The sequence below is a fragment of the Simochromis diagramma genome, unplaced genomic scaffold (assembly GCF_900408965.1).
Source record: "Simochromis diagramma unplaced genomic scaffold, fSimDia1.1 OVJJ01000361.1, whole genome shotgun sequence".
Taxonomy (NCBI): domain Eukaryota; kingdom Metazoa; phylum Chordata; class Actinopteri; order Cichliformes; family Cichlidae; genus Simochromis; species Simochromis diagramma.
The window spans coordinates 13,900,768-13,917,484 of NW_024386860.1; the positions used below are offsets into that span (position 1 = coordinate 13,900,768).

A 16,717-nucleotide genomic window follows, 5' to 3' on the forward strand; every position below is an offset into this window, starting at 1 on the left:
ATTGCGTTTTCTACCTTTCCTTTTCACTATAACATTCGAAAGTGTAAAAAGCAAACTGGCTAACTCTGTATTGGATTCCACTATGACACCATGAAATCTTGTTGTTCTAAGCACCTCGGAGGACCTGCCAGTGTTCCTCCATAAATTTTGTTTGTCACATTCTTTTATCTTTTTGTTGTAATCCCAGATTATGATGTTGAAATTAGGGCTGGATCAGGTGACCCTGAATCCTCCGTTAGTTACACTGCATTAGGCCTAGGCTGCTGGGAGTTCCCATGATGGACTGAGTGCTCACTCAACTCTTTTCATTTCAACATCATTTCATTTAATCATTCGTTATTATTCATCTCTTGCCGTCTTCCATAGTGTGTGTTTTATGCTGTCTTCCCAGCCGGTCATGGCAGATGACTGCCCCTCCCTGAGCCTGGGTCTTCCGGTTGTTTCTTCCTTTTGAAGGGAATTTTTTTCTTCCCAGTGTCGCCAAGTGCTTGCTAATAATAACAGTGTAATACCAGACAGGTAAACTCTGGAGAGAACAGCAGTGACTGAGACAACCAGCCACGGTTTTGTTCAGCTTCTGCTGAGAACTTTTCCAAACTGTGTTGCCACATTGACCCTTCCTTTCTTGGCTTTGTTCCAGGTGTTGCTGCAACCTTTTGTACCCCTCCGGTTGCCCTCGCCTCACCTCTCATTACTGCATACGGGCACTTCCTGGTCATGCACACACTCCTGCTTGTCAATATGCTGTTAACCTGGCCACCTTTCATTTCCCATGAGGGTTGGGGGAAGCGTGTTCCTGCTGCTGAGTTAGAGCGTGTGCAGAGAGGGAGTCGCTCTCACCTCTTTTTTTTTTTTTTTTTCTTTTTAATATGGTGAGGACACAAAAGGTAGAGCCTATCATGTTTACCCTCGGGCATTCACCCACTCCCATAAGAGCCTCAGAGGGGCAGTCAAAGTGTAAATAGTCCTCTGAGAAGAGTTGGCCACGTTGTCCTTTATTTTCTCTCGGAAGTAGAGTGAATGAGCCCCCGGTTGTTCCTGTTTGAGGAAAAACAAAAGAGAGAGGAACAATAACAGAAGCTCAGTGTCAAGCTTAATGACAGAAACCAATCACCTGCGGAAGGGATAGAAAGGAATTACATTTATGCAGGTGTGGTACGACACTGCGAAAACAACCACTTATGAATGAAGCTTCCAATTTAATGTCCATCTCCAAAGTCATATTAATCTGTCTTGAGAATTGTATGTAGTCAGTAGCATTGATCATGTTAGAAAATCCTGAAAGGTGTTGAGCAGGCCAGTCAACGTCTTTCTCACAAACTGGGAAAACCATTTCATTATTAACGTTTCTTTCTCTCCTGCACATTTAATTTTCTTTTCACTCAAACTTTTTTCTTACTTTCCTCCCTTATTTTGTCTTGTTTCTTTCCTTCATTGTTTTCTCCTTTTATCTTTCCCATTTCTATTTTTCCTTACTTTACACACAATTTGTTTTTCTCTCAAGTCTCTTGATATTTGTTTCATCCTGCTAATGTTGTTTCTATTTGTTTTTTCCTTCTTAATTTCCTTTTTCCTTTACATTTTATCGTTGTTCTTTCTCTTTCCCTTTTGTTTCTGCCTTTCTGCCTTCTTACATTCATTAATTTGCCCATCCTAACCCACTTCTTTCCCTTAATTTTTGACAATTCTATTAATTTTAAACAAATTTCACACATTTTTGATTTTAACATCGTAGTCATCTGAGTGTATTTCTTCCTATCTCACTCAGCAGAAGTTATGACATCCTCAGGCTGTCTCTCCTGAAAAGGGAGAGCAGCCCTAAAAGTGTTTGTGTTATAATAAAGCAAACAGGTAAGAGATCTTGCATATCAACTTCATTCCCATGAGCAACAATTAGTGCCTGTGCATGACACCGCTTTTCACTATCTGTAAGACAAGCCTGGAGTGAGTGTTCCCCACAAAAGTAATTATATCCTCTTGTTGTTTTGTACAGCGAACATACAAAGACTCCAAGTTAGTCTGGGCACTTGAATCATTAGACGTGTAACTGACAGGAACTGAGGGGTCGGCAGAGGGAGGATACAGCAAATTAACCCACACACAGTATCAGCTTTCATCACTGAAGTCAAGGCAGTCCCAACGTGGAGTATAGTTCTAATGTGACAACTGAGCAGGAGGTACAGCTTAACCCGGTGTCTTTTAATACCGTCAGCCTTGCAGACAGTTGCAGTTAATTTTCTAGTATCACTACTAGAGACGAGCACTTTTCATCTGCACTTATAATCAGTCAGGTTTATCATGAGTGATGCATCTTTTTCCTTTTTTAAAAAAACTTTCTGTGATTGGTCTGAACACAGAAAGTCAGAGAGGTTAGATTTTTCTTTTATTTTGAAGAACATGCTGTAAAATTGTTCATAGTTCAGTCATATGTACATTTTATTTAGAGTCAAAGAGCATATTATTATAATTAATCCATTATTTTCATTTCCAGCTCAACTCTATTTTTATTCTTGGACTTCATTAGAGGAGCATGAGTCACCATTCTTATGTAGCTTATACTGAATGTTGGTTCAGTCCTTAAGTTCATGCACAATTTGAAGCCAGCTGTTTTAGCTCATGTTTTTTAAGCCCACCGTTCCTTTAAGCCTGCTTTGGCTACTCACAAAAAAGAAGGTTTGAACAGCAGGTGGGTGAGGCTGTGTGCCTGAGGTTACCATATAAGGGACATCCACTCTTTGACATGATAAATAGCCAAGAGTAATTTTTTTTTTAAGGGTAAAACTGAGAGTTTAGAGCAGTTTGAATCTCGAGATTCTGGCTCACAGGGACTCTGCACATACACAGACCTCATTATTATGAGGTCCACTTTATAGACTCTACCTATTTCTGGACAGAGTATATATTTTTCAGCCGCATGCAGTTTGGATTTGTCTCATGTTTTAAATTTCACTGTAATTTAGGAAATCAAATGCACACGCACATGGATAGATGGATGGATGCCACATTGTGAATTATACTGACTTTATACTGACTTTGCTTTGCTGACTCCTGCTTCTCTCGTGCCACCATTAAGTTCACAATTGAGGTTGTATGAGTGCCATGAAATAGCATGGAGATGGTGTGATGGTTTGCACTGTTGCCTCACAGCAAGAAGGTTCTGGGTTCAAATCCAGACTGAGCCTTTATGTGTGGAGCCTGGCCAGCCTGTGTTACCTCCAGTTATTTGAACTTCCTCCTTGTATAAAGACATGTAGGTTGAGTAAATCAGTTACCCTAAATTTGCTCTAGGTGTGAATGGTTATCTGTCTCTATGTGCAACTTGCCCTATGACAGCTGGGATAGGCTCCAGCTTTCCTGCAACCCTCATTTAATATGCAGAGGCGAACAGATTTAGCACAGACATTTCTGTTCTTCCCAGGATGAGCCTAAAATTTGATGACCCTAAAACTTTCGCTGTAGTACCATGTGATCAGGTATAATTATTAATTTGTCAAATCAGTAATGATGTTTATAAGCTAATATTTACACTGCCATTGTGTTCACTTGTAATCATCACATTTAGGAGTAATTAGCAACTTTGAGGAAATCACAGGCCATCTTCCCATGAACCTCTACCAAAGAGTCTTTTCATGACTAGATGAGCTGCGCCCTGCTGGCACAATTGGAATCAACTGGAATCCATCATTTATGTGTTTGTGTTGAAAACACAGACGTTCCTGAACCTCCTATAGCTACTATCAAAACTGTTGCTTTTTCTCTTCTTCCATCCTTATACAGACCACTTCGTGTAAGGTACTTTTTTGTACTTGGTAAGAATCAGCAGGTTTGGCCTGAAGTGAAGTCCCGATGGCTTTAGCAGATATCACTTACATTGGGAAGAGGCTCTGCACTGAAGAAATCCACCACTTTCCAAAGAGCTTGGGAAAGCCAATATCAGCTGCCATGACCGCAGTAATGGCACCATATTGGGAGCTGAAAGTTGACCTGGAGAAGCAATTACAGTCAAAGTTGGTAAAACAACTTCAAGGTCAGACATGGCGCTCATTTGTTTCATGAGGAGGATTGTTGTTAATGAGCCAGCCATCCACAGGGGCCAGCAGGCAGGGGCTGTTAAGCTGGGCAGTGTGGTGGCAGAGGTTTTGGTTGGTTCTGGGGAGCCATGAAGCTTCCCAAACACTGTGTGACGATAAAAGATCTGGAACAACCAATGACCCCAGGAAGCACCATATAAGCTGTACAGGTGCATTAAGAGTTTCATGAATTATTTCTACATCTTTTTCAGCTGACATAAAAAAAAAAAAGCCTCAGAATTTAAGGTATAAGACTTTCACCCAACAAGGACCATTGCTGCCGATTGCTTTCCAGGATGCATTTCCGCCAACATAAGCAATTACTAACGGTACACTATTTATATGTGTTTTAGAACTTATGTAATGATGCTCACACTTAAGCGCATTTAACCAATTTGGGTTTTCACTGCTCTGTTATGTTGTATATCCAGTGCAGGTCTGGAATATTTTAATATTTGTGTTGCTGAGAAATTATTATCTAGTAAATAATATTTAATTAGAGCAAACAGAAATCAGTCATGGTATTCAGAGTTGAAGTAATCTGGAAAAAAAATGCAACCACTGATTTAGAAACTATAACTGTACGAATAAGCAGCAAATAATTGACTTTGATTGGTCAAAAATGTTTATTTAAATCAATACTTTGTCCTCCTATTTGGACTTAAAGTGGCCCATACACCTTTAAAGTGGCCCATACACCCTTTTAAGCACCTTATGCCCCTTCATGCCACTTAAAGGATACACTGATACAAACCAGATTTGCTTTTTTATAATATCAACAGCAGGAGTCACTAAAAGCTAATCTGTTTATTATGGGAACCCAGTAGCAGTCAGTCTTATTGTATGACACCTCAGTGAAACTATTACTTCAAAACACTGGCACACATTAGAGCCCTTTTTTTTCTTAAGCAGAGGAACAAATCTGATTTAAGAACGTTTTGGAAGTCAGAATCATTCCTGATCTCTAATAAAAAAGGACTGACTACTCAGCTGCCTTTTCTCGAGAATGGAAAAGTTTTATATGATTTATCTGTTTTGACTTATTCTCTGTATTTAAGATGTATAGCTAAACTATTGCATTCAGCCAACTCAAATTCAGACAAAAAGCTGCAATGGATTTCCAATCTAATCAGCATTTCTTTGCTTTTCTGCCCTCCTGTAGCAGATTAAATTAAAGGTTAAGCTCTCTGATATTTGATTTTGGTACGCCGTCTCCAAAGAATACATGCAAACTTGTAATCTTGTTTCCATTCACTTGATTCTGGTATGACAAATGAGATTATAAAGAATTATTCTGAATCATGATGAAATTTCTTTAATGAAATCCCAAAGATAGTTTTACCCACACTGTGCCTGCTTGCTGTTCTTATTTGGCTGAGTCAGAAATTAGTTTTTATGCCGATAAAGGTCAGAGCTGTGGAAACTTGGGAGCATTATATTTCTGTTTACTGCTGTTTGTTAATTTAGCCCAAACTGAATCTGAATGTTTAAGTGAACCAGCAAAACCTGTTGATGTGCCAACTGCTCACATAATCCCATCATGCTCATCACCCTTTCTGCATCTAGTATACTGTTTAGCTCTCCAAAATGAAAAATAAAAAACTGGGCGGGGTTGTCTTACTGGGGTATACTTTTGGCGACCAATCAAAACTTCTCGATGAAACGCACCTGAGAAGCTGCCAAAGCGAGAGGCGGGCGGGCTATATAAAACCCACTGCCCTCACATGTGTCCCTCAGCATCGGTTCGCTTATAAGAGGCGACTGCTTCTCGTTTCCAACGTTACACACTCTCTCTGTCCCCAAACGCAGCCATGCATCTCAGCGCGCACGAGTCTTGCCATTCCCTCTTCTTGTTTTGCATCCTGCTGAGGAGTTGCCAAGCCTTCAAGAACGACGCGACGGAGCTCCTGTTCTCTCACGTGAGCGCCCCGGTGCCGGAGGTCCAAAGCAACGTCTCCATGAACCGTCCACGAACCGGCGGGAGAGGAGCGGGCAGCGCGGCGCACGACAGAAGCGGTGAGTGGAGTGAAGGGACGCATCCTGTTTCAGAGGACCAGAGGATGCTCCTCTGCTTTGGTATTTTTGGAGTTTGCAATGAAGTTTATTCTGCTTTAAACTTACTTTAGAGAAAAAGGTTCTGCTTTGTTGCAGAATGTGTTTTTTTTTTTTTTAAATTGCTTATTGTAAATTTCTGATGTTTGGAGGTGTTTCGCATGATATGCGAATATATCCTACCATGTGTGCCTTTAGCACATTGTAGACTGTTTTTGCATCTTAAGAAGCTTGAACGTTTTTAATTTATCTAGTTATTCTTCTCTATGAAAAGGTGTTTGCAACTACAACTAAAAGCGGTTTATGAAGATCAGGTTATAATGCTTTTTAAACCACAAAGATCAAATGTCTTTTAATCAGGCACTTAATCCCATCATCACCATACTGTTCCCATTTACACATTCCTACATTCTTAAAAGGGATTATTTTACACTAAATCATCACCAGTTTGCAGACATGACTGGAAGCTTATCGGAGTGTCTAGACTGGAAAGACATGGAGCAAATTTAGGGGTGTTATAAAAGGGAAAGATGCGCAGTGAATGCAGTGAATTTGAGCACACCAACCCCCCGCCCCTCCCCAGTGATATATTGCTCAGTGTAACACACACCTGATTGGCTGGGGTCCAGACAAGGATGCAAGGCTCTATCAGGCCGAGCAGCGGACTGGATGAAAGTGTTCTCCCATACCATTGTGGCGGATTACTAAACAGGGGGAGGGGGTGAAGTGGCAAAAGGGAGGGAGAGATCAGGCTGGAGCCTTCCTTCATTCATCAAACACTGTCACTGAGAAGGGAGGGCATTGTATATGGAGTTGTTTCAATGGACTCAAGCTTGGGTTACAGTGACAGAGGGGAGAGCAGTGGGACACTGTTTGTAGCCTACGGGAGAATAATGTTGCTGTACAGAAGTAGACCCGCTTCCCAGATTTAAAGAAGAGAGTTTTTCTGTTTCACAGTGCTGTAATTACTGAAGTAGAAATGTCAGGGTGCTCCTCTTGTATCGTGTGACTTGCCAGAGGCTGCAAAAGGGCTTATGACTAGTACAATGGGGGTAATCTTCAATCAGACCAAAAACTAGAGATGCAAAATTGTTCTGCAAGGAAAGCAAAAACTAAGTGTAGCACTTGATTGGAGCTTTGCAACTGTGAGAATTTTCTGCTTTTATTTTTCACTTTCAAAAAGAGTACACAAAGAAATCTGTGAAGTAACTAATAGTCAAATAATTTGTTGCAGCCCAGTTTCTGTCTAGCTGCCTACATATATTTCTTCATATTCTCACACGTCTTTGTTTCTGCCTACAGAGCAAAGTCAAATTGGATGCAGAGAACTGAGGTCCACTAAGTACATCTCTGATGGTCACTGCACCAGCATCAACCCCATCAAGGAGTTGGTGTGTGCAGGCGAGTGTCTCCCAGCTCAGATGCTGGAAAACTGGATTGGCGGAACCCATGGCAGAAGGTTCTGGAATCGACGGAGCAGCAATCAGGACTGGCGGTGCGTCAATGACAAGACCCGTACCCAGCGCATCCAGCTGCAGTGCCAGGATGGCAGCACAAGAACTTACAAGATTACAGTGGTCACCTCCTGCAAGTGCAAGAGGTACTCGAGACAACACAATGAATCCGGAAACAAGTTTGAGGAGTCGGCCCTGTCGCCACCGAGGCTCCTCCACAAACACAAATCTAAGAGCAAGAGAAGGTCTGGGAAGAACAGGCTGAGTGAAAACTGGCACGAGACTGAACCCTGAGAGACACTGAACATGCAGAGTGACTCTAAACCTCAAGAAGTTTTGTCTCAGTGATGTTAAGACACGACATCCAGAAACAGCAGTTGTGGATTATATGTGTGTGACTGGGACTTGATTTATGTGAACTGGTTCCTCACCATGATGAAGAACTCCAAGCAGGACTCTGAGAACTTTTCTTGACATTTTAATCCACATGCTTAAAGCTAATATGACCAGGACTTGTCTGCAGAATGTTCTCCAGCCATGAACCATGCATAGACTGTCCTCTAGCCCTGTGCATGTGTTCATATAGTCATTTGATATGCAGATGGAGATCTTTAACTAACGAAGCGCCAACACCAATAAACACTACCCAACATCTTAAAATAATATTGTGTAAATAGATGTACATATATAAAATTCATGCTTTATAAAGTATGTCCATTTGTATAAAATTTTACCATGTAAGATTTATGATGTAATATATTTTATTTGGCAGCGAACCTGATAAGTGTGGCTTAAGTGCAGTCAGCATGTGGGTGAATCCTCTGGAAAAAGCTTTGTCATCAATCAGTCGTGTAAAAATAACATTGTATGAAATAAATATCCTTTTTTTTTTTTTTTATCATATGTGTTGTTTCTAGTAGGAATTTTTGGTTTGATGTGTTTCATCTTCAAGAGGGCTCTCATTAAAACTTAAAAAGCCTCGGACATAAAATGCACCAATAAATTTATATTTTTCAGGTAAGAAAGCTGGATGGATTCAGCACTGGCATATAGCATGATTTCTGCCATAAACACATTTCCACCTATCTGCAGTGTAAATGGTCTTGAAACATCTCAGGAATTAGGACCTCCCAGTCCTGACCAGTGGTCCTGCGGACAGGAGCTGGCAAATATTTCCCATAATTTTTTTTTGGAATTACTACTTTACTAAAATGGGAAATTAAACACCGTAACGTTTAAATTATACTAATACAAACAATAAATGAAAGAACAGTGGATGAAACTGATTATGATGCTTCTGGATTCAATTAAATAGTTTGAGTATTGTTAACATTAGGGAATTATCGGGCTAATTGTGTTAATCAAAAATAAAAATCCCCTGGACTTTTTTGGAAACCAGAAAGACATACGTACAAATGAATGCATAGAATAAAAAGTACATTATAGGTGCACAAATGTAAGTATTTCTAAAAGTTCTCTCTTTTACATCCTGCGTTTTCCTCTTTAAGGACCACATATTAAAGGGAAAACACTGTTTTCTTACTTTTCTTCAAGTCACATAAACTTCACAAAGCTAAGTTCACAAAGTGTGACCTTTAATCCTCTGTTGTGAAGTGCAGTTAACTTTTTAATATCAAAATAAATACTCTACGAGCTGTTGTAAGTTCATAAATTTTACATTTGCAACTTTCAAACGCTTTTATATTTATTTTGAAGCGTTCACCGGAAGTGTTCGCCATCGATAATCTGCCCGCTTCACAGCGGTGGTTCCCTCTTTTCCTCTTTTCCATCCACGTTTTCGGTATCTTACCCACCCCGCCCATCAGAAGGGAATGGATAGCTTTGGAAAGTAACCTACAGTGAAACCCCTCACACCCCTATCTGTAAACATATTGAGGTCAGTAATATGAACACGCGGGGTGATAACTGTGAACCGCACAGGGCCGCTCATCCCCGGATTTTCACAATGTGCGAGGCCGGGAAGAGCGACCACCACTCGGCAGAACGCTGCGTGGACTTCCCTGTATCGGTGGTTCTTCCTGCCGGAGGCACCGGAGAAAGAACGGGACTACAGACACCAAAACAGTTCTGCACGTTTCTTGGCAGACCGCTCATAAGCTACACTATTCAGGCTTTCGAGAGGTAGGAAACGTCTACGATAGGAGAGGCGACAAGATTCAATCCCCGTTAGTTATTAGGGAGACACGGAAACAGAAGGAAAAATGCCTCAGCTACTACCACCATGGCCGGATTAGTGGCTCGGGTGGCCCATGGGCAATATTTAATCGTTGGGCCCCCGCAGTGCACAGTACAGTCAATATCTGATTGCTCATTAATAATCATATTAAAAATATATATAAATACTGAAATTGGGGGGAATCCTGGTTTCTAATTCAAAAGAAAATAGCTTTGGCAATTTGAGTATTTGCTTTGGCTTCAGCAAATATGGTGGGCATATTCTCCTATTTTGTGACATATGCACAAAAATTGTGGATCATTTCTATTTTCAGTACATTTCCTGGCTTCCATTAGTTATGAAAATAATTTAAAATAGAAAAATATCTAATTCCCACTCATGCATTTTCAGCCCTAATACAGCAGTCATCCCTATCCTGTTGAAAAGGAGCTGTACTGAAAAAATCTAAATCTGGTCACTTGTTTTACGCAGTCCTCTATTTGATGTGCAGATGTGGCATACATACATGTTATGCTTTGCAGGCGAATGAACCCTAAGATCAGGTGTACTGTAGAACTTCTATTTTTACGATAGAAGTTTTTATGTCGTCATCCGATATATATCGTTATATTGAACAGCCCTATGTACTGGTGCAGTATGAGGAAAATAATTACTTGGAAATAAGTTGCATAATATTTTTTTTTTGTTCCAGTAGATTTTTCTTTGCATGCATATTGGGATTAGCTAAATTTTGCACAACTGACAGAGGGGGTGAATTGATAACTTTTTCTCTGTCATGCTCCTTCAGCTTTTCTAGCATGTTAATTCTACCTTTCTTTTTCAACCTATAACAGTCTGTTAAGTGTTTGTACCCTTTCACATGCTTTGTCCAATTTGGTGCCTCATTCTGATATACCAGAGAAATTTTTGTGACTTATTAACCTTTGTAGGAGTAAAATCTGCTCACTCAATTTTTTTATTTTACTCAATTTATGATTGTCAAAGCAGTATTTTTGTTCAGCAAACAAACATATTTTCTACAGATTTTTGGCTCAATAACTAAAGTGATGAAAAGATGGAGCTACTTTGTGTTGTGATCATTGTTTGACCTCCATTACAACAATACCAAGACAGCTGGTTTTTGAAATCTGATGTGTCTCCTAGCTTGTTGTCAGTTTATGTGCCTGTCAGAAAATTAACAAGCAGAAAAGACACAGCCTGTGTGGCCCTCCTCGAGGTTACAGGGAGGCTGCCAGGGGCCAGGGGCTGCCAGTTTGCTGGTAAAAAGTGGCTTATTTGAACCCAGAACTTCTATTTTGTTCATGTTTTTCATGCATTTTACAATCAGCTACAGCTGCAGGCAGTACCTTATTAGCTTGGTTTAACATTAAGATCCAAAGCTTTTAATTTTCTATAAAAGATGAGATGATACATTATAGTTATAAAACAAAGGTGCTGGCTGGCAGATTTTTGAACTAGTGGACATCCACTAGTCCCCCCACTTCACTTCTCCATGCTAAGCTAACGGTCTCTTGGGGCTACTTTCCTATTTAAGTCACGTATGTGAATTTAATGTAAACTGTTTGCAAGAGAAACAACTATACTATTTTTTACCCAAATGCATATGTTTTACTAAATAATAAGAATACTTTAAGCTAAAATAAAATTAAAACAAGCATTTTTAGCGTGTTAATTGTCATATAAATATTATACATATTTATATTATACATGTTTAAGTGGTCAGAAAATGTCATCCAGTGTTTTGGGAACTTTTCAAATCTTTCCTGACTTTTTCCACATTACACAGCCTAAAAAATACTAAATATTTGAATACTTGCAGTCCCAATTCTCCATCTGAGGGCTCAGTTTACAAATCAGGCATTTCTGAGCTGATGTTTCTTTTTCTTGCAGTATGCCATGGATCCAAAGCATTGTGGTTGCTGTTGCCAAAGAAAACATGGACCTGATGACGGACATCATCCAGCGGTTTAAGCACAGAAAGGTTCGTGCGGTGCCAGGAGGCTCGACGCGTCACAGGTCGATATGTAATGGAGTCCTGGCTCTGGGTGAGGAGGAGAGGCCAGCAGTGGGCAGACCGAAGGTTGTCATCATACATGATGCTGTTCGGCCTTTTGTGGAGGAGGATTTTCTGTGCAAGATAGCAATGGCTGCCAAGGAACAAGGGGTTAGTGTGATTAAAATTATTAATATTTAAAAGATTAATCACGTATTGGAACCTGACCTGAAATCCACCCAACATGTTGTTACATTTGCTGCCTATTTTGTGTGTTGTTTGGAACAGAGTTTTCATCCTTAGATTGTCTTATTTCCAGCACCTCAAATCTGACCTTTCCTGGAGTAATCTGTTACATGGTCATGTAATCATCCTCTGTGTGTATGTTCCTCTTTTGCTTCTGCCTTGTAATGATTGTTTTTAAAATATCTTCAAACGTTAATATGTACACAAACTGGCTCATAGCCAGTAAAAAAGAGGGAAGACAACATTGGTTGTGATGCCAGTAATACTTTATTTACAAAAGTAAAAAATAATAAACATGACATCTGAGGAATCAGAGGTATAAGTCGTGGCATAGAGGCATAGATAAGTGAAGTGTAAGTGAGGTGGTCTGGGCATCAAAGCGAGAACAACAAATGGAAACCTGGAGGTGTCATTCCGAGGAGGTAGAGAGAGATGACGCTCAGGCTTACTTGAGGTATAATGCAAACCCTGCACAGATCAGTCAGTGGAATGACTCTGTCCACCACCGAGCCTCTGCAGGAGAAAACCTGGCAAAGCATACAGGAAAGGTACTCGGCCTAACTCGACTCGCTTATCTATAGGGAAAAGAATACAGCGCTAGCGAGCACACAGCTCGGCAGGAAGACTGTAACAATATATACATGAGAGGTAACGAGGGAAGGAGAAACAGATGGGGAACTAAACACAGCTGAAAGCAATCTAGACAACGAGCAGGGGGAAGGTTAAACACAATACAGGAGATGTACACAAGATACAAACAAACCACTATCAAAATAAAACAGGAAATAAAACAACTAAACATGGAAACAGCAAGGCAGTGGAACACTAAAAGGCAAAAGAAAACACAGAGACAAGACTGGAGGAACAGAATGGAAACAACAACTGTTAAGAATAGTAAAGTAAATACTAACCCAAACATAGAACCACAAACCTAAACTGCACGTCCTGAATAATCAGCTAAACACAAACAAGAGCCACTGGGAAAGTATAATACATAAAACCAACATATAAACAATGTTATATTTAAAAATAAACATCAGTCAAACATAAATCACGCCAAAAAAACAATGACAAAAACAGGATTTCTGAAGGTGCTACCGTCAACTAGGAAGGAGTCATTACTTAAAGCTAGGTTCTAAAACAAAACTTCCTCATTTTTCTATCGTGTTTCCATCTTCTCTACCCGTCCTGCCACCACCACTTTTGAGTCTTACACTGCCATTACATTAATAGCAGTGTAAGGTTGGACAGCTCTTTTAAACTCGAGAAACAAATCTCCTCTGTGGTAAAAAACAGTTTCTACCAGGTGCGTCAGATATCTAAAGCAAAGCCATAACTTCCTTTGAAGGACCTTGAAAAGCTCATTCATGCTCTTATCACTTCCAAATTAGACTACTAATTCTCTCTACTCGGGCCTCCCATCTTCCTCTATTCACCGGCTCCAGTTAGTTCAAAACGCAGCTGTGCGTCTCTTAACTGGTACTAGAAATTCTGCCCATGTCACACCAGTTTTAGCCAACCTACATTGGCCCCCCGTTGATTATCGTATCAATTTCAAAATTCTTTTGCTTACCTTTAAAATTTTAAACAATTTGGCTCCCAGCTATCTATGCGAACTCCTTCATTTGTATATCCCTAACAAGGCACTTAGATCTTCCAATCAAAAGCTCCTGACGCAACCGAGGTCTCGTCTGAAGTCCAGAGGTGATCGGGCCTTTGCAGTCATAGCTCCCAGACTCTGAAATAACCTCCCTCCTTATATTCGTTCTTCCGAGTCTTTTAAATTGTGTCTTAAAACTTATTATTTTAGTCGGGCTTTTGATTCAAACTAGTATGTTATTTCGTGGCTAGTTTTTGTTTCAAACAATTGTCATATTGTACCCTGCCCTCCTTTTAACTGTTTCTTTTGTATTCTGTCTTATGCTATTGCTCTGACCGACTGTGAAGCACTTTGGTCAACTTTGTTGTATTATTATGTGCTATGGAAATACATTTTGATTTGATTTGATTTGAATAATAGTGGCATCATTAGGACAGATGTCATTAGATGTGAAGGTTAAGTACCACATGACTGTAAACGCATACAAAACAGCAGAGTGTATCTAACAGCGATGGCAGGTTGAAGGCAGGATCGGACACCACTGGTGTGTCTGCTATGTGCTCAGCAGACACTGGGTTTGCGGTGAAACCCAGTGTCTGCTGAGCATACACAGTTATTTTCATTACAAACGTGTTCTCTGTTGTCGTAAACAACACACCTAGAAGAAGAACGACTATTAGTGGCTCTAGCTGAATTTCCCATTAATTGAATTTCCCAATGAATGAGGTGAATTTCCCATTGATTTTCTTCACTGAAGCATAAAAACATTTATAAATCTATGAATTTTAAGTCTTAAACCAAAACAACAACAAAAAACAACTGCAAGGTGACTTATGACTTAAAAAAGACATATTTATGTTTAACAGTAAAGGAACGACACATCCCATAACTCATTACAAATCCTAGCGTCCACAACAAACAACTTCCAACCTTCTCAAATGTAATCCTTGCCATTACTGCAATGTTAATATGGTTAATATTAATGTTGTATAATAAAAATTATACATACACACACACACATATATATATATATATATATATATATATATATATATAGTAAAAGGCAGAATAAAGTCAGAATAAATTAAATAATCTTTATAGTAAGTTAAAACACAGATTTCTTTCGACAAGTTTCACTTTGCTGGTGCATAGTTGTGTATTTAAATCTCAGAAATTGTCATATCATGAAAAATCTGGTACGTATTCAGGAAACCTCTGTTTTCATCACAGGAGAGAGAAAGATCTTAATCCTCCTGCAAAAAGAGGAAAAACCACGAAAGCCACTCGTTCCTCACGCTTGGAAATCGTACCTAAATGAAATTGCAACTTTAGTGCATACTTCATTTTTTCTTGTGCTTTATCAGAAAACCAGAGAAGGCCAATTAAAGCACATGGTGTAAACACATCAGACATCCTGCTGTTTTATTTTTCTGTGAGGAGTACAAGAAAGTTAGCCACACACTAAAATACAAGAAGTTCAAGTTCTCCCGTCAAAGAAAAACCAAAGTGTTTTTGATTGCACCTTTCACTCACCCCTTTAAAACCAGATGAATCCATCTTCTCATAAACTGTTTATGAGACCGACAGCTCCATTGCTCTTGGCGGTGGTGTTTATGTCACTGGTAACACGCAGAAAACATTCAGGCCAAAGCCACGGCCTCGTTGATGAAGAAACTCACAGATTAGCTCCATTATGAGTCATGATTGAAGAACCCAAACTGAGAGAGGTCACACAGGTTATGAAAAAAAGCAAGCGCTCCTTTACACAGGTCAAACATTTGTGGTGTTTCTGAGAGTCCATGCGTGCTACGTGACGTGCATTCACAGCGGGCGGTCTGGTCTTCATTATCCTGCCTGTGTCCACGCTCATGATAGAAAGCCTGTCTCTACTAAAACGTAACAGATTAATTTTGATTCTAACAGCGTGTGTAACATGCAGAAACACATGTTTGCTTTCCTTTCATTTGTTTCTTCCACACAGGCTTGCTGAATGCCTACTCCTGGAGTCTGTCTTCAATCTGCCACAGAGAGATGAAAATATTATCTCAGAAGTTGTTATTATTTTACATATCCAAGGGAGGAAGTGCAGAGTGTGTAGTGCGTACTCTGGCTGTTCTGGTTACGATGGATTTATTGTTACTGTGAAGCTGCCAGCTCATGTGATCAAGGAAATGTTCTGTCCTTGAAATTTTCACTCTTGGCTGAAAAATAATCAGAATTATTTGATTGAAAAAATATCTGAAGTGAAGGCCAGTTTACTACTTGTATAGTAATATTTCATGATTCATGTACATGTTTAGTAATATTGTTTTAAAGGTCACACTTTGATCATAAAGGGCAAAAGTTATACTAAAGCGTTGACATTAACTGACTATAGAGTTTTGCTTTGACGTAAGGTAACTGCATGTGATAGAAAAACTCTGATTTTCCTCTTTTAAGTGTTTCTGTCTGTTCCTCTCTCTGTTCTGTAGAACTGTATAGTCACACAGTATTTGGTCAGACTGATTTGTGGCACCATCAGCTCATTGCACACTGCCTTGTGTGAATATTTTTGGTTCCCCTGAGTGTGTCTAATGACTACAAGCACATTCCAACTCTAATCAGCGCTTCATAAATATGTGTACATGTGAATGTACTTATTCACGACATTTACCTTAAATATTTGGATTTAATTGTGCCTTACTTGTGCGTTTGGAAGCAAATGTGATCCTTGTCTTATTGAGGATTTTCCTGTCTAGATATTTTAATTTTTCTGTGTATTTTTGCATGAATATGTTGATAGATATGTATCAGTGTGCTCCCAGTATGCTTCCTCACAAAAGGCTTTTTGTTTTTTCTCCAGTCTCCCTTCAAAAACTATTAAAAATTGTTAGAAGCATCTGTGATAGTTTTTACAGCGAGCTTTATGGCAGTCAGGTATATATGTATGCAGAAATGTTCCATACATATGCATGCTAACTGTGAAATTACATTCCAGAGCTCAAGATAACACTGCTTTTATAGCATGAAATTATTTCATGTTCTTTTGAAGATAGTTTGGGACTGACTTCATTGTTTACAGAGCTTTTCTTGTTCTCTTTTTTCTGTTATACATTCTGTCCTTGT

The 16,717-nt window shown here is 39.5% G+C and overlaps 2 protein-coding genes and 1 long non-coding RNA gene across 8 annotated transcripts in view; 2 read left to right on the forward strand and 1 right to left on the reverse strand.

Annotated features, from left to right (window-relative positions):
* Positions 1–209: 209 nt before the first annotated feature.
* LOC120732837 lies at positions 210–15,147 on the reverse strand. The gene is made up of 3 exons (XR_005695688.1): positions 15,135–15,147; positions 3,449–3,453; positions 210–290 (listed from the first exon to the last, which is right to left on the reverse strand). It is a non-coding gene; the product is annotated as an uncharacterized LOC120732837 (long non-coding RNA).
* LOC120732836 (sclerostin domain-containing protein 1-like) lies at positions 5,789–8,479 on the forward strand. Its single transcript, XM_040030689.1, has 2 exons — positions 5,789–6,086; positions 7,425–8,479. Exons 1-2 carry the CDS (start codon positions 5,882–5,884, stop codon positions 7,868–7,870), a joined length of 651 nt encoding a protein of 216 aa, XP_039886623.1. The 5' UTR covers positions 5,789–5,881; the 3' UTR covers positions 7,871–8,479.
* Positions 9,290–16,717, forward strand: part of crppa (CDP-L-ribitol pyrophosphorylase A) — a 49,522-nt gene continuing 42,094 nt past the window's right edge. For 3 of the 6 annotated variants that reach the window (XM_040030686.1, XM_040030685.1, XM_040030688.1), the window contains exons 1-2: positions 9,291–9,718; positions 11,664–11,937. In XM_040030686.1, the coding sequence (XP_039886620.1) occupies positions 9,483–9,718; positions 11,664–11,937 (510 nt within the window). In that variant the 5' untranslated portion in view covers positions 9,291–9,482. Of the gene's footprint in view, positions 9,719–11,663; positions 11,938–16,717 lie in introns of all 6 variants that reach the window. The other 3 variants (XR_005695686.1, XR_005695687.1, XM_040030684.1) reach the window with 3 other exon arrangements.